The sequence below is a fragment of the Pseudochaenichthys georgianus genome, chromosome 9, assembly GCF_902827115.2.
Source record: "Pseudochaenichthys georgianus chromosome 9, fPseGeo1.2, whole genome shotgun sequence".
Lineage (NCBI taxonomy): Eukaryota > Metazoa > Chordata > Actinopteri > Perciformes > Channichthyidae > Pseudochaenichthys > Pseudochaenichthys georgianus.
Window position 1 is genome coordinate 24,821,736 of NC_047511.1, and position 23,947 is coordinate 24,845,682.

General features: G+C 44.6%; 1 protein-coding gene across 2 annotated transcripts; it reads left to right on the forward strand.

Annotated features, from left to right (window-relative positions):
- Nucleotides 1-795: 795 nt before the first annotated feature.
- Nucleotides 796-23,873, forward strand: c7a (complement component 7a). Of its 2 annotated transcripts, XM_034091769.2 has the most exons (18): nt 796-906; nt 1,127-1,188; nt 1,312-1,390; nt 1,590-1,731; nt 18,302-18,446; nt 18,527-18,665; nt 19,213-19,356; nt 19,467-19,710; nt 20,300-20,410; nt 20,506-20,675; nt 20,779-21,007; nt 21,323-21,494; nt 21,581-21,668; nt 21,833-21,965; nt 22,048-22,236; nt 23,015-23,111; nt 23,214-23,398; nt 23,493-23,873. In XM_034091769.2, exons 1-18 carry the CDS (start codon nt 901-903, stop codon nt 23,675-23,677), a joined length of 2,520 nt encoding a protein of 839 aa, XP_033947660.1. In that variant the 5' UTR covers nt 796-900; the 3' UTR covers nt 23,678-23,873. The 2 variants fall into 2 exon arrangements, with proteins under 2 accessions (XP_033947660.1, XP_033947661.1); XM_034091770.2 differs by lacking the exons at nt 796-906; nt 1,312-1,390 and having other exon boundaries at nt 1,166-1,246.
- The last annotated feature ends 74 nt before the right edge of the window (nt 23,874-23,947 follow it).

The window sequence follows — 23,947 nt, forward strand, 5'->3', positions numbered from 1 at the left end:
TTTGACAGCCTCAATTTGAGGGCAGAATAAATTGGGTCTCGCTTATTTCTATAGATGATATAACGCAAGAATCAATGCTCACTAACACAACCTCACTTGACCGAAGGCTGCCAGAAAAACTTCATCTCAACCCAGACACTCAGTGCTCTCCTATTGAGCTGCCAGTATGTGTTGGATATGCACAGTATGGCCTTCTGTCTGGATGTGTGGATTTCACATACAAGTATGTTGAACATTCTATATTAAATAGCAAACAATCTCAACTTTGACCTGTAGACACATGTCTGATTGTTATGGACGTCATCATCCAGACACAGTTTTGTGTCTCCCTCAACATTTGCACAACTATAAACATTATAATTGAACCAAATCTAAGGGTCAGCCTTTTAAACTATCCCATAAGATCCTTTACTATATTCATTTTTCCTTAGAAATCTCCTCTACTTACTTACTTCGTCTACAACTTTGCTCAGCCTTGAATCACATTTCAGCCAGGGAGAGGAAATGGTTCTCTATTGCCCTCCAGTGTTCACTCAACAATATCCCATCTCAATAATAATATATGTGTTTTTCTTTTTTTTTGTTGTTGTTCTGCATGCTTTCACTGCCATGACAGCGGAAAGTGTCTGCCATGAGAAAGGTCAATAAGCCCGATAATAAGTGTTATAGTCAGAAGAAGAACAACAGACATAGTGTATCACCCCAAGAGAAAACTGGTTTAGGTTTCACAATGAGCTTTTTTGGCAGGAGAAGCCGAGGCAAAACGACCAACCCCCAACCCCAACACACACTCCCCTCACATACACCCAATGTCCTTCCAACAGTTTGACTCCATAACAAGAACAACACCAAGCCTCCACACCATTTCAAGACTCTTCTGTTTGCTGCTCTACACCCACCATGAAGGCAAGTAGATGTTACACTCAATAACAATTACAAACACATGTTTCACATTTCTGCAAAACCTCTGACTTATATAACTGAGAACAGATTTTTGAGTTGTAGTATTTTCACTTTTACTGTCTTCTTTTTACTACTGCGGCATTTTCTGCCCACAACTTATTCTCTTGTCTTTGTATCTCATTCTGTCTTCTCTCTTCTCTTGTTCTCTTCTTTTTTTCTTCAGAGAATTACTCAACTTATTTTTGCAGCCTTGCCATGGCTGATATTCCAGGTCGTTTCAAAGGGGTGAATCTGTTTTTGCTTACGGTTTCAACATCAAAAACAAAGAAAACAAATTACAAATGTAATTACTTTTTGGTTTCTTTGTTGTTTTGTTTAATTTATAGAATTACAAATGTTATTCCTTAGGTTTTGTGAACAAAGAGTTAATTGCCAGTGGGGGCCTTATGGTGAATGGTCAGAGTGTGATGGCTGCACCAAATTACAGGTAAAAGGATTCATTTGTAGTATTGACTTGTGCACTTCTCAGTTTGTTAATTACCTTAAGAAGATAAAATATCACATCATATAGAATTTGGGTAAAATATACATTTTACCAACAAGACTGCTCAATTATATTTTAAATGTATTCATTTTGAGTATATTTTCTTATTTTTTTATCCTTGCAACATTGTGGTATGTTTCAGACAAGGAGTCGAGCTATGGCAGTACACACCCAGTTTGGAGGGAACCCATGTGATGGGGATCGCAGCGAGACCAGAGCCTGTGAAACGACGCAAGGCTGCCCTCTGGAGGAGGGATGTGGGGACAGGTTTCGCTGTCGTTCAGGTTTGAAATTACAGTAAAGTTCTCCTATTATGCTATTTTTAGGCATATATTATAGGTGTCAGATATATACAAAACATGTCTATGAAGTGTTTTGCTCAAAATACCAAACAGATCACCCATTCTAGCCATGCCTCATACCCCTCTATTTCAGCCCTGTTGTAGAAGTGCTGATTCTGGGTTTAAAGCTTTGAAAAAGAAAAGAAAAAAAAGAGGGTGGGGGGGAAGCTTATGCTGAGTATCTGATCAGGAGAATTCTATCCAGATACAGCTACATGCTGCCGTGATTAAACGCCATATCATGTTAAAAACCACATCAAGGATTTTTTTTTAAACAGTATGGAGCTCAAATGCTTTTTCTCTTGCGGGTTTACCACAAAGTGGGTGAGTACCTTTTTATACCAAGGTTGTTTACACATACTCTCTCCAGTACAGGTTAGCTCTGAGTGTTAGCGATGCTTGCTAATGCAAACAAAGACCATATTACGTCCAAAACAGTCGGGCATTGTTTCTGATAGCGACGTTTCTGATAGGGCCGTGGTTCCACATTTCCGATATTACGTCATATCGGCAGGAAATCTGGATCAGTTTGTCACGATCTTGGAAACACAAGGTATTGGACTCAAATGCACGACCCAGGAGACAGAGGTATGAGTATGAGTAAGATACTTTATTCCAAAAACAGGATAATAAATAAGGATCGACACTCTGGATGAGGTGACAAAAAAGGTTCAAAAAGGCACAAAAGAAAATCGCTCACTAAGTGACAAACTTACAAAATAATTCGAGAACATAAATCAGACTTGAGACAAGGTGAGTAATCGCGACTACTTGCATAGAGACAGGACAAGACGAACTGACACAAAACAAGGGGAGACTGGGGAATTTAAACAAGACGTAACTGGGCTCAGGTGGAAACAATCAGGGGCGGGGCTGGCGCTGATGAGAGCGGGAGACACACACGAGAGGCTTCTCAATACTCAAATTTCCCCTCCTCGACTCCTCGACTCCTCGGTCCTCCGGTAGTGACCCGGAAATGAATTTCAGCGCGCCATTTTGAAGGACGTCTCATTTCTCTAAATGCACACGAGGATCGATCGTCGAGGAGGCTCTCTGGAGGAGCTATAACCGAGGATACACTGATGGTTCCTCCACGGCTCCTCCGCGGATGCATTTCCGGGAACGGTGGAGGCGTGACGCACGGCCGGACTTATCTCAGCCAATGACAGCTCTGCATGCAGCCTCTGGATATTATTTTAGAACCTGCTGTCTATGGGCGGCTGTGGCTAAGTGGATAGAGTGCTGGACTTCGAATCAGGCAAGTTCGAGTCCCACTGCAGTCAGCATGTCGTTGTGTCCCTGGGCAAGACACTTCACCCCAAATTGCTCCTGTGGGGATTGCCCACAGTACTGTATGTAAGTCGCTTTGGATAAAAGCGTCTAACAAATAACATGTAATGTAATGCTCTCATCGCAACGTGATGTTTACAGTGATAACAGCTGTGAGGTGCAGAAAGCAGAGCAGTGTGTAAAATATATATCACTCAGTATAACAGACCTACTCTCTTTATTTGCTTTAGTTTAGTAGATATCTACAAAGAGTCGATATTTTTCTAAGACCATTTAGTGCTTCACATAATAAAATACACAACGGCTGTAGCCTGATTATGCTTTAGGAGCTGTAGGTGTGTATGTGGTACAGTGTGTAGGTGTGTGTGGTACAGTGTGTAGGTGCGTGTTGTACAGTGTGTAGGTGTGTGTTGTACAGAGCGCAGATGCGGTGGACAGACTGTCTTGGTAAGCGTAAAGTAATACAGACGGTTTTAGAGCATGGTGGTTACTTTATTCAGGCTTGTACATTCCATGTCATTTCGTAGAAGCCTCACCCGTCGTGTCCACATCCGGTCTCATATATCCTGTTAGCTCTATCACAATAAAAGCATAACAGCTAACACCACATCTCCCTTTCTTAAGAAAACAGAACAGACTGTCACATTTATATACTGTGACTCAGAACATGCAAAATCAGGTGATAAACTGAACACTCTGCAAGAACCTCAGAACATGTCATCACACTTCTTTCTGCACAATCACATAGCAATTTACTCAAAAATAGAACATTGCACTCTTAAGGCTTCTCATGAAAAACAACAGAAAACAACCACTGAGTCAGGCAATATCTTTGTGAGCATAAGTGATCTAAACATCAAAACACAAAATTATTCAACATTCTTCCCTTTTCACATCGTCTTTTTTTCTTTCACATTCATTTGTCTCCCCCCCCAGTTCACAAGTCCAGTCTGTGAGGTTTTACCACCACTCTGCCATACCTAGTGGTAGGGCCGTGTGTGTGTGTACAGACAGGTGTGTGTCCCTTGGGAGTCTGTGTTGGTGACTCAGGGCGTTCTGGAGAACCCAGTGTAGGCTCACCTGGTTGGGGTGGTGTGCTGGGTGTTGGAGTGTGAGGTGTGTGTGGTACAGTCTTTGGAAAAGGGACAAGATGGTGTCTGTTCCGCCTGATGGTGCCTGAAGGCCCGTCCACTATGTAGGAACGTGGAGCTGAGTGCAACGAAACCACTGTGCCTTGAGACTTTGTATCTGTAATCCACACTGGCTGACCTGGTGTGAGCTGGCTTAGATCTCTCACACGGTGTCTTTTGTTGAAATTTGCAGTGTCCTTCACCCTCCTCTTCCTTTCTTTAGCTGCCACAACAGTGCTGTCTGGAAGCTCTGGGGTGAGTAGAGAGGGATGCTGGGGCACTGGAGTGCGCAGTCTCCTGCCCATGAGGAGCTGGGCAGGACTGTAGCCATTAGCAAGTGGTGTAGCTCTATAGGCCAACAGAGCCAGATACGGATCCTTAGCTTTCTTTAGCAGCTGTTTCACAGTCTGAACGTGACGTTCCGCCTCCCCGTTACTCTGAGCGAACCTAGGGCTACTAGTGACATGTTTGAACCCGTAGGCTACTGCAAAGTCCTTGAACTGTTGACTGGAGTACTGGGGGCCATTGTCACTAAAAAAATTCTCTGGGACCCCATGTCTAGAGAATATTGATTTGAGATGCACAATAACATCCTGAGATCATGTGGGAGTTAGTTTGGCAATCTCTACATACCTAGAGTAGTAGTCCACTACTAGTAGGTAGTTATCCTGGTTGAGTGTGAATAAATCAGAACCTACTTTTTGCCATGGTCTCTCTGGGAGCTCACTGGACATGGTCATCCCCTGATGTCCCTCGTGTAGTGCATCGAGGACAGTGTTGCGCATCGCTGTGGGAATGACTAGTCTGGAGCCCATGAGCAGGAGTCCATTATGTACAGTAAGTACAGCTCTATCAGGCCAGTAAGTTTTAACTGGACCTGTGAGCTGGCTGCGGTCAGGCCATCCTCTCTGACAGTGTGACATGACCTCCGAGCAAACACTGTCTTCCTGCAGTCGCTCTCTCAGTTGTGCCATGTATGTTGAGCTGGCGGGCATGTTATTGATGATTTCATCCACATAGATGTTTGTGTCTTCCATTAAGTCGTTGTCTGTCAGTTTTGAACTTGAGTTTTGACTGACAGGTGAGCGTGAGAGAGTGTCGGCTGTAAACATACCTCATGAGTCTGAGTCGAAACCGCTGGATCCTGGGAGGAAGCTCAGTGAGTGCCTGGTGACCTAGCAGGCTGACAAGTGGCTTGTGGTCAGTTTCCATGGCAAAATGTTTCCCAATTAGGAAGTCTCTAAAACGCTCGCACCCCCATGTCAATCCTAGCGCCTCCTTCTCCACCTGGGCGTACCTCTGTTCTGTCTCTGTCATAGAGCGCGATGCGTACGCGACTGGTTTCCACTGCTCTCCCTCCTTCTGTAGGAGGACCGCACCCAGTCCGTAGGAAGAGGCATCCGCAGACAGTTTCAGCTCTTTGTTGGGGTCGTAAAGTGTCAGCACTGGAGGTGATGTGAGATCATTTTTCAGCTGGTCAAACGCTTTCTGTTGTGTACAGCCCCAGACCCACTGATACTTCTTTGAGAGAAGGTCTCTCAGCGGCTTGTCCTTTTCGGCTAGACCTGGAATGTATTTTCCCAGCTGGTTTAACATTCCCAGGAAACTGCGAACCTCTCCTGTGTTGGACGGCTCTCTCATGGACATGACAGCCTTTACCTTGTCTGGGTCTGGTTGCACACCGTCAGCTGACAGAATATGACCTAGGAACTTGACTTCACGTTTGCTTAGCTCACACTTCTCCATGTTTAGCGTGACCCCGGCGTCTTGGAGCTTGTTGAGGACAGTGTGTAGTCTGATGTCGTGCTGCTGTTGATCTCTCCCCCAGATGAGGACATCATCCATGTGACATACAACCCCCTGCAGCCCGTCGATAATCATTGACATGCGCCGCTGAAAATGTTCTGGGGCTGACGCTATGCCGAAGGGCAGTCTGTTAAAGTAAAAGCGCCCAAAGGGAGTTATGAACGTTGTGTACAGTACCGACTCGGGGGACAATGGAACCTGCCAAAATCCTCTGTTGGCATCTAACTTGCTGAAGATCTGGGCTCCTGCCAGAGATCCAATTGTCTGCTCAACTGAAGGCATTATGTATTTCTCTCTGCGAACTGCTTCGTTGAGGCGGGTGAGGTCGACGCAGATGCGCACTGAGCCAGTCTTTGTAGGCACCGGAACCATGCCTGAACACCAGTCGGTCGACTCTTCAACTCTGGAGATGACCCCAATGTCCTCCATCTTTTTGAGCTCCTCTTTCACTTTGTGGAGTAGAGGGATGGGGACCCGTCTAGGTGTGGCCAGGGAATAGGGAATCGCGTCTGGCCTGAGTTTAATAGTGTATGGCTGCTGCATCATACCTAAACCCTGACACAACTTTGGGTAGGACTCTTCCATCTCTGACTTCTCTATGCTGTCTGATCTGTAGACTAGTTTAAGCTTTACACTTGCTGGTCTGCTTAACAAGGCTACGCTTAAGTCATTGACAACGTAAACATCCTCCTGTATCACCTGCTCTCCTTTGCATAGTGACTCTCTGTATCTGCCTAAAACAGATAGAAGCATGCGACCTGGGCCAAATAGTGGTCTGTCAGGCTTAGCTAACTGTGTGTTGCTCTCAGCAATGGCATAGTAGGTCTGGGCTGGAATAACTGAGACATCAGCTCCTGTGTCTATCTTAAACCTGACCTTATGGTCCCTTATAGTCAAATCAGCATACCATGGGTCTAAACCTGCATCTACTGAGCCTAGGAACAAGGGAGTGTCATCATCATCATAGCAACTTTCTGTTTCTACAGCATGTACTGCTTTGGTAGATTTACATACTTTACTGTAATGACCTCTCTTTCCACATGCATGACATGTCACCTCTCTGGCTGGGCACTGTGCATTTGCATGACCAGGGGACTTTCCACATCTGTAGCATGACTGGCGATCAGATGATGGCTGTGGTTTTGTTGATGGGTGCATTGGTTGATGAGGGGACTTTGGGGTGAATGGGTATTGTCTTCTGCCTTTTGTTACTGCATCAATGTCTATTCTACCCCCTCCTCTGAGGTCTGTTTGCTGCCTTTTAATCACTTCGGACTGTCTGGCCATATTGACTGCTTTTTCGAGCGTCAAATCCTTGTCTAACTGCATCCTCTCAGCTAGACTGGTGTCTCTCAACCCCACTACGAGCCGGTCTCTTATTAACTCGTCGCGGAGTGCTCCGTATTTGCAGTTTTCTGCTAGGGCATACAATGCAGTAATGAAAGCGTCTACAGCCTCGTTTGGTTGCTGCACTCTCTGATTGAATCTTGCCCTCTCATATATCACATTCTTTCTAGGTACAAAGTACGTTTCAAGTGTGGCTTTTACCGAAGTGTACTGCTGTCTCTGTGCGTCGGATAAATCATGACCCCGTAGGATGTCGTCTGCTTCATCCCCCATGCAGTAGATCAGCGTGTTCACCTGGTTAGCTTCTGTGCTAAGATGGAGGTTGCTGGCCAGTCTGAATCTCTCGAACCTACGTATCCATCGCTCCCAGTCCTGAGGCTTTGCAAAGTTGAATGCTTCAGGTGGTTGGATGGTGAACGTAGCACTCGGAGGAGCGTTAGCATTAGCCTGTAGCTGGGGAGGTTGTGGAGGCTGTGCAGCCGGTGCGGCTGCAGCTCCGTCGTCGTCTAACATCTCGCCGCTTGCAGACGTTAACTTTTCACAACTCTCTTTCCAACTTCAACCTAGCTCTTTACCGCTGCCCACGTTCTGACACCATGTCGTGGTAAGCGTAAAGTAATACAGACGGTTTTAGAGCATGGTGGTTACTTTATTCAGGCTTGTACTTTCCATGTCATTTCGTAGAAGCCTCACCCGTCGTGTCCACCTCCGGTCTCATATATCCTGTTAGCTCTATCACAATAAAAGCATAACAGCTAACACCATAAGACAGGTCTCAGTTGGTTTGGTGTCCTCTGCTTACTTTTAATACTTGCAAATACAACTTTTGGCCCGTAATTTAAATTCCCCATTTCAGCGACTAGAGAGAGGAGGGGGGGGGGGGAAATATCCAGTCTCTGATTGTGTTACGTTATTATGAGAGTGCTCTCATACTTTAAATTGCATATATTTATATAAATATATTTGTGTCTGTGTGTCCGCATCTGTAGCCTGGTATTGTCTCATTATACCGCACTCTCAATAAATTCAAAGTAAATATGTGGGGGAACAATGTTCAGCTGATCCAGCAGAGATTATAAAATATGACAAAACACTCGACAGATGATGCAGCTGTTGCCACGTAATAATGAACGGACGTCGCTTTAATATGACCGCTCAGAGGAGAGGAGTTCTCATTTCTTTAAACGTCTGCTGCTTCCCCTCCTCTCTACTCGGTTCCCCTCCTCGGTCCTCCGCTCGTATCTCTTGTGGGCGGGACTAAGTCTCGAGGAGGGGAGCCGAGGAGGGGAGTCAAGGAGGGGACATTTAAGAATTGAGAAGCCTCTTTAGTCCCGCCCACAGGAGATGCGAGCGGAGGACCGAGGAGGGGAACCGAGGAGAGAGGAGGGGAAGCAGCAGACGTTTGCAGAAGGTTCTGGATCGGCTGGAGTCTGCAGGCCTGAAGCTGAACAATGAGAAGTGTGTGCTGAGAAAGGAGGAGCTGCACTTCCTGGGTCAGGTGATCAACAAAGATGGTGTACGACCCGGCCAAAGTGTCTGCAGTCAGCAAACTTGAACCACCAGAAAACGTGCAGGAACTAAAGAGAGCACTCGGCATGATCAACTACCTGGGGAAATATATTCCAGACCTCGCCACAGTGGGCCAGCCACTATATGCACTGTTAAAAGCAGACTCAGTTTTCTGGTCAGCTTTCTGTCCCCAGAGTCAGAACTAGACATGGTAAAGCAGCGTTCAGTTATTATGCTCCAAATATCTGGAACAAACTCCCAGAAACCTGCAGGTCCGCTGCAACTCTTACTACTTTTAAATCCAGGCTGAAGACTTTTCTTTTTGTCGCTGCTTTTAATTGAACTATTCATATCTTAAAGGAGACCTATCATGCTATATTTAAATGATATAGTGTATGACCATACCTATATAAGGTATATTTATACATTTTATTTTTCAAAATACCAAACAGATCATTTTTTAGACATGCCTCGTTTCGCGTTTCTGAGCAGCAGCTGACCACGCCCCCCTGCAGAAGAGCAGGCATGAGCCGGCGAGAGTCACGTTACCATGCTTGCTGTGATTACGAGTGTGGAATAAACATGTCATCTCAGAGCAATGCATGTGTTCAAGCATATTATCAATTTGATCCAGAAACCGACCCTGAAGCAGCGGAGGTTTTGGTGGAGGTGCAAAAATCTCGGTTGCAGCAGGACATTTCTGAATGGTTAGCTGACAAGCTGTTGTCCCTATTTATTTTACTCTGTTACGATGCTTGCTCCTTATTCCGTTCATAGTTTGGCTAATTAGCAAGAATGCAATGTGTACAGTTTGTAACGCAAAAACAGCGATATATATATATTTATAAAGGGAGACATTCATATTGTCAGCATATATACAATGGCCTCATTGCGTTTAATAGTTTACAGTCCTTTTCTTCCAACATCGTGCAACAACCGTTGGAAAGTTGAATAACTTAGGATGATAAAAAGTATAACTCCAACAACAAGTTGTCAGCAATGTGTGTAGTTTCATGTGTTTTTAAAAGCTCAGTTATTGACTTCTTTGTGCAAATTGCGCCACGATGCCTTCTGAACGGAGAATTTGTGCTGCATGGAGATACCACAGGTAACATTTTTGATAGCTTTACTAAGTTGTCTGTTTAAATACATTTTTTACATGTCATTCAATATATGTTTATCACAATGTGTCAAGACGGATGCAGTAACTTGAGGACTCTGTAACCTGTATGGTGGACCATCCTGGATTGGAGCCTGTGTGCCTAAATGTGTTCTCCCTGCAGAATGCGTTGCATATTTACAGAGCTGAACATGGTGGACGACAGTTGAGGCAAATAGAGCGGTTTGTTTGTTTTGACTGAAATTGTAAAACGAATGCTAATATTGTTCATGGAAATAAATACTGGTGTATATGGCTTTATGCAATCTTTCATTCTGTCATTGTACATGTACTATTATATTATATACTACACAGCAATGGCATAACACACCCATGTGTAAGACAAAAAAGTCCACACACAACCTTATGCTTTTGAAATCAGAATATTCTTTACCCATCCAAACATGAATAATCACGACACATTTTGATATCAACTTGGAACTTTATTGTCAAAATCAACGGTTAAAAAAACCCATAAAAAAAAACTAAATGTAGCCTACTTGTATTTTGTATAAATGACACAAAATATTTTTACAGAAGCTTTGTGAGCTGGTGCTGGGGCTTCCTTGGACGCAGGATCAGAGTGGTGATTCCGGCCTGCGTTGTCCTCAGGATACGCAGGGAGTTTCCTGATCCGTGAAATGTCGATGTTGGGTTCAGACAGCAGCCAAATTGAACCGTGTAGCATACCCGGCGATGACCTCCTCCCTGTCAGGTCGCTCATAATGGTGCAGGGTCCACAAAGACTTGGTCGAAGATGAGGTCCATCAAGTTGGCCACGTAGGGCTGTGCAATGGTAAAAACAGCACAACAAAAAATGTGGTTTAGATTAGTATATGCATGTAAAAAACTGAAACTTCTTTCTAATTTTTTTATTTTATATTTGTAAATAGTTGTATAATAAATATTTTAAACACTTACGGAATGTGGGGTTAGTCTTTACTGGTTTTGCTCTGCATTCTCCCTTCCTGGCCTTTGGGAACTGCAGTTTATACAGAGGGTTTCCAGTGGATGTAGTGGCTTGTGCACGCTCAGCGTTTTCATTGTAGTGCAGGGCTGCCAGGTACAGTCTTTCATTTCCGCCATGATACAAAAAAATGGAAATAATAGCAAAGGATGTACAAATTGTCACTAATTAGTAAGTATGTGAGGTGCTGGCCTGTAAAGAAGAACACATAGTTAGAACAAAATCATCTCAACTTAGTATTCAGGATGAGAAAATACTATTTGGATAAATATAGTCTGAAATCCCAAAAGATGGGGCTAAAACTCTCTATTTAGCAAAACTCTCTATTTAGCCTTTTCCAATCTGAGTTAGTTTTGAACCGTAACGTGCATGCTGTGTTTCTGACTCAATACAGATGATGTGTTGGAGAGGGGCTGAGCTCAGTAGACTGACTGTAATGAGTGCTAGCCACTAATTAGCCTGTTGCTAGAGGTAAGGCCTTGTCAACAACAACAGACCGACAGGGCTTTAGCTCAGTTTTACTCGTGGTGTGTGTCCCCCCTCGCATACATACACAGTGTTGTATCCTAACACACCCCCATTTATATTCATGTGCGCAAACAAGTAAACACACAAAAGCTTTTACATATAACGCTGCAAAACACGGCATGTCTCATTAGCGTAGCGTAGCTTAGCTTACAGATCGATGATATCTGATCGTTCTTACAGACTACAATCACAAAAGCTGGAAAAAACGGCACTTGCCTACAGAAGATTACGTTTGTTATTATAACTTACTCAATATGATTGTAGAGGATACAAAATACTAATAAATAGGATAATAAATACTTGTGTTATCGCCTAGGGCGTGGCTTTACAGCCTTCACACAGATCGCCATTACGGCAGTATGTCTGAACATGTTAGCAAATGCCTGATAATTCAAATGACAAAGCAAAGACTGCGGAGCGTACAAAATAAAATGCTACACAAATATATAAACACCTAACCGATTACTATTTGGGTTTGAGGCGACATTGATACGGCGAAGCTACATGCTACATGCTACAAGCTAGAGATAGCTTTATCAGGAAAAACACCGCTAAATAAAAACGTACAGCTTCAAAATTGGATGTGTCCTCACTGGCCCGGTCCCGGATGGTTGGTATTGATCCCGGGTTTAGCATTACTTTGGAGGCATATCCGTGTTGGACTTGAGACAAGTTCATAAACACGTCCGTCGTAAAATGTTTGGAACACACAAACAGAAATCTGCCGTGGTCTTCTGGCACATGTCCCTTGTAAATGAAGTCTAGCCACAGATTCATTTCTTTTTCCACTGATGGCATTGCATGCAGTCCCCTGTCCCGAGTCTTGCAGCCAACAACAGCACAACGTTTAACTATCTTAGACATCCTGGCAAGAGCAGGCAAACACACAGATGTGGGTTGATTTAGCCTGCCGATAGCCTATATGCGAATGAGAGGTTTGGCAATGCACGTGGCCGTGGCTCATTCCCCTGATAGGTGGAGAGTTGACCAATAAGCCGAGGACTTCTCTGTGACGTAGAAAAGTATTGAAATCTGGATCCGTTTTTTTCAGATCCGTTGCAGCCCCTTTTTTAGAGATTTGGCGAAGGAGGAAAATAGAGAGGGTTGTGTTTTCTGACACTTGGTGAGTTCCCTGGAACACCGGGGACACATATTCATGTATAAAAGACGTACAAAGGTGCATTTTGCATGATAGGTCCCCTTTAAACTGCACTGTAACTTTTATCCATGTACTTTTTCTTGTAATGTTTAATTGAACTATTCATATTTTAGACTGTAACTTTTATCCATGTATTTTTCCTTAATGTTTATTTTATTAGCTTTTCTTTTTTAATGCTTAATGTCTTTCATTTTTTGTTTTTTTTGTAAAGCACTTTGAATTGCCTTGCGTTAAAAAGTGCTATATAAATAAACTTGCCTTGCCTTCAGTGTGGATGTGGGGTCCAGCGCAACAAGCAGCCTTTGAGCGAGTTAAAGAGCTCCTCACAACGTCACCTACCCTGGTGTACTATGATGTTAACAGGAGCACAGTGGTCTCAGCAGACGCAAGCAGTTATGGGATAGGCGGTGTCCTGCTGCAGCTCCATGGCGAGGACTGGAGACCGGTAGCATACTGCTCAAGGCGACTGAGCGACGCTGAAACCAGGTACGCTCAGATAGAGAAGGAGTGCCTGGCGAGCGTGTTGGCGTGTGAGAGGTTTCAGATGTATCTCTACGGCGTACCAGCATTCAAACTGATTACGGATCACAAACCCCTCATCCCACTGATGAACTCCAGGGATCTCGACAATGTGCCACTCCGCGCCAGCGACTCCTCATGCGGTTGATGAGGTTCAACCCGGAGGCTGAGTATGCGCCGGGGAAAACCCTGGTGGTGGCAGACACACTGTCCAGGAGCCCACAGGAAGATAAGGAGCTCAGTAGAGACACAGACGTGGAGTGTTACGTAGCAGCTGTGATGAGCAGCATTCCAGCATCGACGAAAAAGATAGACAGCATCCGCGTGGAGACGGCAGCGGACGAGCAGCTCCAAGAAGTGATCAGGTACATACAAGACGGGTGGCCTGAACACCTAGCACACATAAACACCTGTGTTAGGGAGTACTTTCCTGTTAGGAACGAACTGTCTATGCATGATGGGGTAGTGACCAGAGGGAGTAGAATAGTGATACCAGGGAGATTGAGGTCAGAGATACTAGAACGCATACATGAGGGCCATCAAGGTCTTAACAAGTGCAGAGACAGGGCCAACACTTCGGTGTGGTGGCCTGGCATAGCCACACAGATCACACACAAAGTCGAGAACTGCATGTACTGTCGTGAGCAGAGGAGAGCACAGAACAGAGAGCCTCTCCTGTCAACACCTCTCCCAGACAGGCCGTGGAAGAGAATTGGCATAGATGTATGTGAACATGAGAGAGAGAGTTACCTAGTCATAGCTGACTACTACTCTAGATACCTGGAGATACTCCACATGTCTACCACGACTAGTGCACATGTGATCTTGAAGCTGAGAGCCACGTTTGCCCGGCACGGAATACCGGAGGAGGTTGTCAGTGACAACGGACCGCAGTTCAGCAGCGATGTCTTCAGAGGCTTTGCCTGTGACATGGACTTTACGCACACAACCTCTAGTCCCCACAACCCACAAGGAAACGGTTATTCGGAACGTGCAGTCCAAACGGCAAAGGGGATTCTGAGACAAAAGGACCCCCTACTTGCTTTAATGGTTTACCGTTCTTCTCCACACAGCAGTATGGGTGTCAGTCCAGCAGAGCTCCTAATGGGCAGGAAAATCAGGACGACGCTGCCCACTCTGGCAAAGAACCTGCAACCAAAGTGGCCGAGCAGACATCACATCAGAGCTTGAGATGCTGCGGAGAAGAGCAAACAGGCCTTCTACTATAACAAGCGCCATGGCGTGAGAGAGCTCACACCACTGCAGCGAGGAGACCATGTTCTCACCAGACTGGACAATCAAAAGACCTGGTCCACACCTGCAGTAGTGGCAGGTGAGAGTGTTACACAGAGGTCTTATCTCATCGAGACGGAGCAGGGTGCTCTGTACAGACGTAACCGTCGACATCTCCAAGCGGTGCCCGGAGCGGGGCCTCCAGCGAACGACGACACAAATCCCAGGAATAACACACCAGACATTCAGATGAGCCCAGAACATGGCTCGCCTGGTCCAACAAGGAACACTGATGGACTGATCCAAACCAGGTCTGGTAGACCTGTTAAACCTGTCCAGAGACTTGACCTGTGAGGGGACAGTTCAATAACAAAAAAAAAAGGATGTTGATATTGTAAAAAAAAAAAAAGAGAAAATAGGAGAGATGTCATAGTTATTGATGTGTTGATATTGTTAAAGAAAGATATCTAAGTTATTGATATGTGTTGAATTGTTAGAGAAAATATATCTAAGTTATTGATATGTGTTGATATTGTTAAAAGGGAAAAAGGGAGATGTCATAGTATTGTTAACTGACTACAAGGGGAGTTGTCATATACGTTACGGCATGTTTACGACAGTTACAGTAAGTGGGGGTGGCGAGAGAACTACCGGAGGCAGCAATAAAGGGTCCTTAACTAACCAACTGTTCCGTTGTCTGTTAATATCCAAGATATTACACGTTGTACCCCCGTTTTTAGGGATTTCGGCAAGGAGGAATAGAGAGAGGGTTTTGTTGACTTTCTCTTACACACCCGGGACACATATTTATGTAGAAAAGACATACACAAGCTAATTTTTCATGATAGCTAGACCTTTAAACTCTGCTCACTGCTATAATCTTACATAATTAAATACATGGGCGTCGCAGCCATTATATGAGAGTGGGACAAGTCCCCCCACCTTTTAAAATGATTAGTTTTAGACCCCCCCACTTTTACCATGTGGAAAGTCCGTGCATCGGTCTATCCACTCGCCACTCGTTGTAGAGCGCTGTGTCAGTGCTTCATTATCAAATCCATTCCACTTGCTTATTGAGAGAATGCCCAAATCAATTAAACTCCGTACTGTGGTGACCACCTATTTAACCACTGGTACATAATTCAATCATGGAACTACAGGTTGGGGGTATTGTTCCGCACGGACACTAATGCCTACTGTACCTCCGGGGAATATACTGTGTCCTCCTCCCTTTATCTCTCTCTTGTCTATTCGGACTGCAAGCCAGCAACATGTCCTTTTCTGCTCCTCATTAAAGTTCCCTTTTGCACCTTCGATGCACCGCCTCTGACTCCATATCTCTCGGCACTACACTGGTGACCCTGACAAGTCTCGAGAAGTTTCCGAGATTGTACCGAACATGGCTAGAGAGGCCGTTTTTCGCAAACTGCCGGAGAATTTTGGAGACGTCCGTGGCTGCCACGTGCACACGGACTGAGGCTCGGTGCGCCCCTCACGGAATGGCTGAGGACGTTGCTCGCCATTCCCCCATCGTCTCGGCACTGGAAGACAGCAAGACTTCCGACTACAAGGAGACGATGCACGACCTGCTAGGTACGGAAGACCCCGACTTCTACTTCATGGAACTGTTTCTTCGGGACATGCGGCTGCGTGTCCAGGCTGCGCTAGCTAACACGGCTCGTGTTGAGCCCTGTGCTTTAGCCGAAGAAGCTGACCGGTTCTTCCTGGCCGCCCGGCAATTTACCCCTGAGGTGCTGGCCACTGCGCGCAGCGGCACCTTCCCTGGTGGGGGCACGCCGCCTAGCAGAGGCTCTGGGGCTGACGACATCGACTAACGGCTTCCGGCTAGCGGCCGTCGACACCAGCTAACAGCTAACCACAACAGCTAACGGCTAGCAGCTACCAACGGCTAACAGCTAACGACAACTAGCAGCTACCGACGGCTAACAACGACAGCTAACAACGGCTAACAGCTAACGACAACTAGCAGCGGCAGCTAACGGCTAGCAACGACAGCTAACGGCTAACGACGGCTAGCAGCTAACGGATAACAACGATGACTGACGGCTAACAGCGGCAGCTAACGGCTAGCAACTAACGATGTGTTGACATCTGACTGTTAACAAAAACATTTCCGGTGCCGGAGAGGAGGTTCGACCAGCCGGTTGACCTCATGTGGACACTCTCATTTTTTTCACCACCTCGACAGCGGTTCCAGACGCCACTCACGGTATCATCAACGCCTGGGTGGTGCACTCCTGGACTCCGTCTCGCCTCGACAGTTCCGGACGTCGCCCATGCTCCATCGGCCCATGGGTGGCGCGCTCCGGGACCCTGTCTGGCCTCTCCTGCCTTCCGGGGATATCCAGACGCCACTCACGTTCATCGACGCCTGGGTGGCGCACTCATGGACCCCCTCTCGCCTCGACAGTTCCGGACGTCGCCCATGCTCCATCGGCCCATGGGTGGCGCGCTCCGGGACCCTGTCTGGCCTCTCCTGCTTCCCGGTGATGCCTCAGCACCTGCTGAGGACTTCATGCCCGCCGCCGCGGCACGTCTGCCTGCGGCCGGGTTGCTCTCCTGCTTCCCGGAGATACCTCGACACCTGCCGAGGACTTCGTGCCCGCCGCCGTTGCACGTCTGCCTGCGGCCGGGTTGCGCTCCTTCCTCCCAGGGGGACTGCTCCTCTCTTCCGGGGATACCTCGACGCCTGCCGAGGACTTCATGCCCGCCGCCGTTGTGCGTCTGCCTGCGGCCGGGTTGCCCTCTTTCCTGCTGGGTTCTCCGCAACACCTAGTGCGGCCCCCTTACGACGGCCCGCCCCCGGTGTGGGTGCCCTCGCCCTCGTCAGGGCCCCTGCCCTCTCCTGCGGCCCCCTTTCGTGGCCCGTTCCATGGCCCGGTCTTCACCTGCAACCCCAACCTCCTCGGCCCTTGTGGTGCTTCCTCCACGGACGTGGGGATATATTTTGTTTGCCATGTTTGAATTCTGGGGGGGCTTGTGTGGTGACCACCTATTTAACCACTGGTACATAATTCAATCATGGAACTACAGGTTGGGGGTATTGTTCCGCACGGACACTAATGCCTACTGTACCTCAGGGGCATATACTGTGTCCTCCTCCCTTTATCTCTCTCTTGTCTATTCGGACTGCAAGCCAGCAACATGTCCTTTTCTGCTCCTCATTAAAGTTCCCTTTTGCACCTTCGATGCACCGCCTCTGACTCCATATCTCTTGGCACTACAGTAACATGTTTGCACTGCTACTTTATACAAAGGCAGATTCTCAGAGCCTTACACTACACATGCTGCGTGTTTTGTGTTGCTGTGTCTTTAGTTGTAAAATTATGCACGCCACAGTTTCCACGCTGCGAGGCTCCTGCGCTAACAGTTCACGAGCGTGCTCCACGAGCACCCGGATATAAGGCGCTGTTATTAAAGAGGTGGAGGGAGCGTCCTCTCCTGTCAAACTGAGAGGCTGATAACTACAGCTCAGTGAAGTAAAGGACTCTCTGAGGGTTTAGAATCTAGATAGTTAACTTTAGTCTAAGTAGTGGGTCTCAAACGGTTTGGTAACACAAAAATACAGTTTAAAAGGGGAGTGATTTGTAAAATATGCATAAAGAAAAAGTCAATCTGTTTACAGTTCTGTTTCACATGGGTGTTGATGAGAGATGTATCCATAGATCTCCTAACTTTGCTCTCAAAATGCACCAGATTGATGCTTTTAACTTCAATATTTAAAAAAGAATCGGGGGAGCATGCCCACACCCCCTGTCAAATTGTCCCACCCACATTGAGGATGCTTCCTACGCCCATGATTAAATAACAATCACTGAGCCGTCCGCATGTCTTCTGACTCACAGGGCAGTGCATAAATCGGGCTCTGCTGTGTAACGGAGATCAGGACTGTGAGGAAGATGGACAAGATGAACAGGTCTGTGTCGTTAAAAAATACATTACATGTGGGATGTCAGTTCCTCCGCCTAACATCAAGAAGCTAGGAATCGGGTATGGGACACATTGTTTGAACACACTCACACAAACAGGTACGATGTGCTGTGTAATGGAGACTTTCATTGTTCCTGCAGGTTTGATGTGGTGTCAGGGAAGTGGAGGGGCAGTGTCATCAACACAGTGAGCTTTGGGGGGCAGTGCCGCAAGATCTACAGCGGAGTTCATCAAACTTTGTACAGACTGCCCCTTAGTATCATCCAGTACAGCTTTTTGGTAAGTCACTCTGGAAACACATACAGTGGCAAATTTGGCAATTATTATTGTAAAGGGGCCCTGTGTTGATTGTTCATGAATTCCACTGTTAACAGTCAACTTTATAATACATAGATCTAGATCTAGACTATAACTTTTCAGCCTTTTTATTTTGATCTTTGCAGTTGTGAGTATTGCAACATGTTCTTCTTTCTTTTTGGCAATTAAAACAATCGCTGTTAAAGTTAAGGAAAGATTGTGGCTATGTTTGAAACATTGCTGTCAATGACTTGAGGATCTTTCACAGAGCTGTATCTCTGGTGTCAAAGTCATTAGGTTAGTTGACTTTAGTTAGTTAGTTGTCAGCTACCATGGAGCCATTCGTCTGTTATTGTGTGTGTATCTGTCTTTTTGTGAATGATGGTAAAATAATAACTCTGCAACACAACTTGTGGTCAAAATCTCCACAGGGTACCTTTTAAATATCCAACATCTAATTTTTGTGAAAAATGCAGAACATTTCTCGATTTAAGATGTTAAATTAACATTGTGAAACCTCTGCTGTCAGGTCAAAGCTCAAAGTGACTTCAGTGATGAGATGTTCACCAGTAAATGGCACTATGCAAAGGACATTATCAATAGAGAGAAAGTGACCGGGACAACGACAGGATTTAGCAACTATTACTTTCATGAGACACATGACACGGCTCAGGTGTGTACAAACCTGCATATCGTCACTGTATATTTGATTATTGACATTAGATTGGTAAAGGCAAAACAAATGAAATGTAACTTTCTCATTGATTTTTTTGCTCCTTCTAGAAACAAAAGCTTTTGATTTTAAAGAGTGACATAGAGGTGACTCAGTTCCAGAGTAACTCCCCTCAGTACCTCCCATTATCTGAGGAGTTTTGGAAGACACTGGTTAAACTCCCATCAGTCTACGACTACGCTGCATACAGGAATGTGTTGGAGAGGTTTGGAACACACTACCTGTCTGCAGGAAGCCTCGGAGGCTCATTCAAGGTCATCGCGAAGATTGATGAAGAAACTGAAAAATTGATGGGTGAAGATTCATTAATCATCAGCCGCTTCTTGGCAGGCCTAAATGAAAGAACAGTGAATCTCCAGGAACCAGACAGCATCAGCTTGTCATTTTTTTTTAAATATTCATGATGGAATATGTAAGGAAAAAAGTACCTTTTACCTAACATGCTGGTGTTCACATTCAGATTTCTTCTGATGTTTGCTGGTTTGCGTTTTAACATTATAAAAGTATTATAAGAACTAGCCCTTGTTGGGTCAGTTATGAACAACATTTTCAATATATATTCTATGGTGTCTTTCTAAGAGTTAGTTATCAGATTTCATTTGAAAATGTGAAAGCCAATTTACTTTTTCATCCCTGAAATGTCACTATGCTTCCTCATTTAGAAATGAAATAGCAATTATTTTTTAAACGCAACTTAACACATACGATATTTACAGTCACACAGGATTTCCAAATCCACATGACCCTTTTAACGTTCTGTGGGGACATTTAACTGGGAAAACTAGTTGGATGAAACATTAATTAGTATTATGAATGAATCTATCCAGTGTGGTTAATATATGACACTTACTTTGAATTGTCTTTTTCCTTTGATTTACCTAAGTCAGTGAAAGCTCTCAGTATGAGGAATGTGCAAGGACTAAACGCTGGTTTTTAATATTCCCCATCACCCATGTGTCCTGCGAGAGTGACACAAGTAAAAAAAAAGAATCTGGTGAGCTTTTAATGTTACTACAACAAACATAACAGCACATGAAATAACTTTACATTCTGAATCTTTCTGTCATTATTAATATCTGAATTTTTTAGTTGACATTACTAGGACGTCAAACGTCCAAAAAGTGGATGTGAAAGGAGGAGGCGTCGAACAAAATGCCGCCCTAATGCTCATACAGCCGTCTTCTCCTGACAGCAACTGGGAAGTGTACTCAAACTGGGTCGAGTCTATCGGGTCATTTCCAGATGTTATGAAAAAAACGGTGAGGAAAAGTAAAATAAATGTAATGTTAGATTTACTTCTGTTTATTTTAGTGTATCATCTTATCGAATAATACAACCGCTCTGTCCCTCTGGTTCTTGTAGCTGCGGCCGCTGTCAGAGCTGGTGAAGGAGGTCCAGTGTGCCGGGGCGAAGAGGCTGTACCTCCGCAGGGCCATAGAGCAGTACCTCAGTGAGAGCCACACCTGCCACTGTCGGCCCTGCAGAAACAATGGCATGGTTGTCATGGATGGAGATGAGTGCAAATGCATCTGTAAGCCTGGCACATCAGGAGTGGCCTGTGAGGAGGGAACTGAAGCCGAGGGTCAGCCGGGTGGGTGTTACATTTCAGACACATACTTTACTCCTGCTTTGGTCTTGGTTGAGTTGATTTGATGTGTTAGTAAGGGAGTCACCCTTCATCGGATAATATCACATACACTGTATTACATTTCTGAATGTCATTTAATTAATTTAACTCCTTTATTGTCATTGTACAGGTACAACTAAATTGATACTAAATATATATCAACAGACAATACAATTAAAACAACATGCAGTTCTAATCACAGTGTTCAATAACAGACAGGTAGTGAAATTAAATTAATTAAATACAGAAATAAATATGTGTTCTGTTTCTACTCGTTAGGGGTGATTGACGGTATTTGGGCCTGCTGGTCTGCCTGGTCATCGTGCTCTGGGGTCAAAAGGTCAAGAAGTCGCTCCTGCTCTAATCCCGCTCCTCAGAACGCCGGACAACAATGTATCGGAGAACCCACTGAGACATCCGACTGTGAAGACCAAGACATGCAATACTTAAGGTCAGAGCTAGATGTTTTTTGAGGTGGTTTCTAATAGAAGTCATCAATATGCAGCAATAAATCATGCTATCAACTGTTTTTCACAGAACTATGGAGCCTCAGTGCTTTGACCAAACTCTCCCAGCAAGCCAGACCTGTGGAACACCGCCTGCTCTGATCAATGGCTACATCCTGGTAAATATTAAGCCAAACTTGAACTTTTTCTTACATGTAATATTTTGCATTGGTTATTGTTATTTTAGTCCCTAATTTCTGTTATTTTTTAAGAGATTTCTGACCAGAAATCCGAACTGAAACATGGAACTGAATCAGCTTTTTGTAACCCAAATGTTTCACAGGTCCCTAAGGACATCTACCTTGTGGGTAGTAAGGTTGACTACACCTGCACAGAAGGATTATATCTTGTTGGTTTTGGCACTATTGAATGCACTGCTAGTCAAACCTGGTCTGCGAAGCCTGGACCGTGCACAAGTGAGCAAGCATAACTAGTGTTCAACATTACTATCACAATGTATTACAATTGTACTGTGTTTAACTATACATTTCCCCCCAGATGCTAGGTGCACCATAGATTCCCTTGATGAGGACGTCATTGCCTCTCCTCAACAAGAGGTCTACGGCATTGGGGAGTCAGTCACTTTGTCTTGTCCAGAAGGCAGACAGCTAATAGGAGAAGCAACTCTTATGTGTGACCCCAGTCTGCATTTTTCACCAGACCCAGCAGACATCAAATGCAGTCCAGGTACACATTTTAATTTAAGTTTCATAAAAATAGCCTATTGACAGCGTGGAACTGATGTCGAAAACTACATGAATGCAGTTTAATGTATCCTATCACTGTGAAGTTAGTTTTAAGTTGGATATTTTGACAGACATGCAGAGGACAGTTAGCTCCCACCCAAGCCCTCACTCTAAACCACAGGGTTGGACTAAGGGACTATCAATAAATTACACAAAACCAGGTTTATGTTCAGTATCTCCATGTTAACTTGCACATATTTGTGAAAATGATGCAAGAGAAAATAAAATGTATTTGGACTAAAATAAAGCAAACTAGGTTTCCTACTAAAAAAAGTAGCATTATTGAATACACTGTTACCCATAAAGTTGGAATACAATATGTTTTACCTCTTGACCAAATTATTGTTTGTGTAAATAGGAATAAAAAGAGGAATGTGTCTGAAAACAAAAATATTCCAACTTTAGTTATATGAAATAGAAGAAGCACTACAATCTAATATCTATCTAATGTGTCTTATTTGTTATTCATAATAATATTTGGTATGGATTTAAAGCTATCATTTAAAGGCAATGGGTCAGATGACATAAAAAAAACTGAAATTATTTTCACGCTGCTACTTCCATGAATGTCTGTTGAATATCCCACCTAAAACTAACTTCATTGTGGTACCTTATTTTTGATTGATTCTTTACTGGTCCATATATTGTAATTCAATCACTGCATGCATGTAAAAGCTACTCAGTTACCAATGTAACAGAGTGTGCGATGAATCCCACAGTCACTGGGTCTCCAGCACCCACCTCTTCGCTCCAATGTCAACCCTGGGAGAAATCATCCAGAGGAAAATGTGTTTGCAAAATGCCTTTCGAATGCAGGTATGTTTACTCAGACAGCCATCACTTTGGCCATGTGATGTTTCTAAATTGGACCATTTTGGTTTATTGGTCTTATGGTTTGTATTTGATGATTGTCAACAGTTCATCTTTGGAGGTGTGCGTCACTACCTCTAGGAGCAGAAGCCCAGTCCTTCTGAACGTGTGCAAAATGCAATCACTGCAGTGTTTGGGGAAGAACCACACGATGGCAGAGGAAAGCTCCTGCGTTTGGCCGCAGCGCATCACAACAGACTGCACCAACTGTCACATATGGGAGACCTGTGATGGTGGGGACATCTCAAAGTCATACAATCCATGATGACACAGAGTATTTGTACTGTGTAGGCATTGATCTTATCCATCTTCACAACTTTCTTTCAGATCAAACCAATGCGTGTCGCTGTAAGGAGTCTGCAGATTGCCTAACCCCGGGATCAAATGTCTGTGTTCAAGTTGGAGAAGAAGCAAGTGCAGCTTCTCAGACCATGAGCGAGTGTGAAGCAGGACAGCGGCGTTGTAAGGGAGAAAAGGTTACAGTTGTCAGTATCCTGCCTTGTGCTGCCTAACAATGCAAGAAGAGTGTCTGACCTTATGACCTTATATCTCCCCCTTCGTTTACACATTAATCCTCTATAACACAATACTCGTATTTGTCCAGTAACTTAGTATTGTATCACCACATGTACAAGTACACAGTTATGCATGTAAACTGCTATAATGTAAAACAGTATAAAGACAATAAATAAACAGCAAAAAACACCAGGCAAGTTGGATTTATTTTCAAAAATGAATATTGACAGAGATATTTGTATAATCATTACAGAGAAATGTTGTTG

Excerpts from the sequence above, each read along its gene's own strand:
- c7a (XM_034091769.2), top strand. Across the intron at positions 21,495-21,580 it reads CAAGACATGCAATACTTAAG|AACTATGGAGCCTCAGTGCT; the intron begins GTCAGAGCTAGA and ends TGTTTTTCACAG. Across the intron at positions 23,399-23,492 it reads CATATGGGAGACCTGTGATG|ATCAAACCAATGCGTGTCGC; the intron begins GTGGGGACATCT and ends ACTTTCTTTCAG.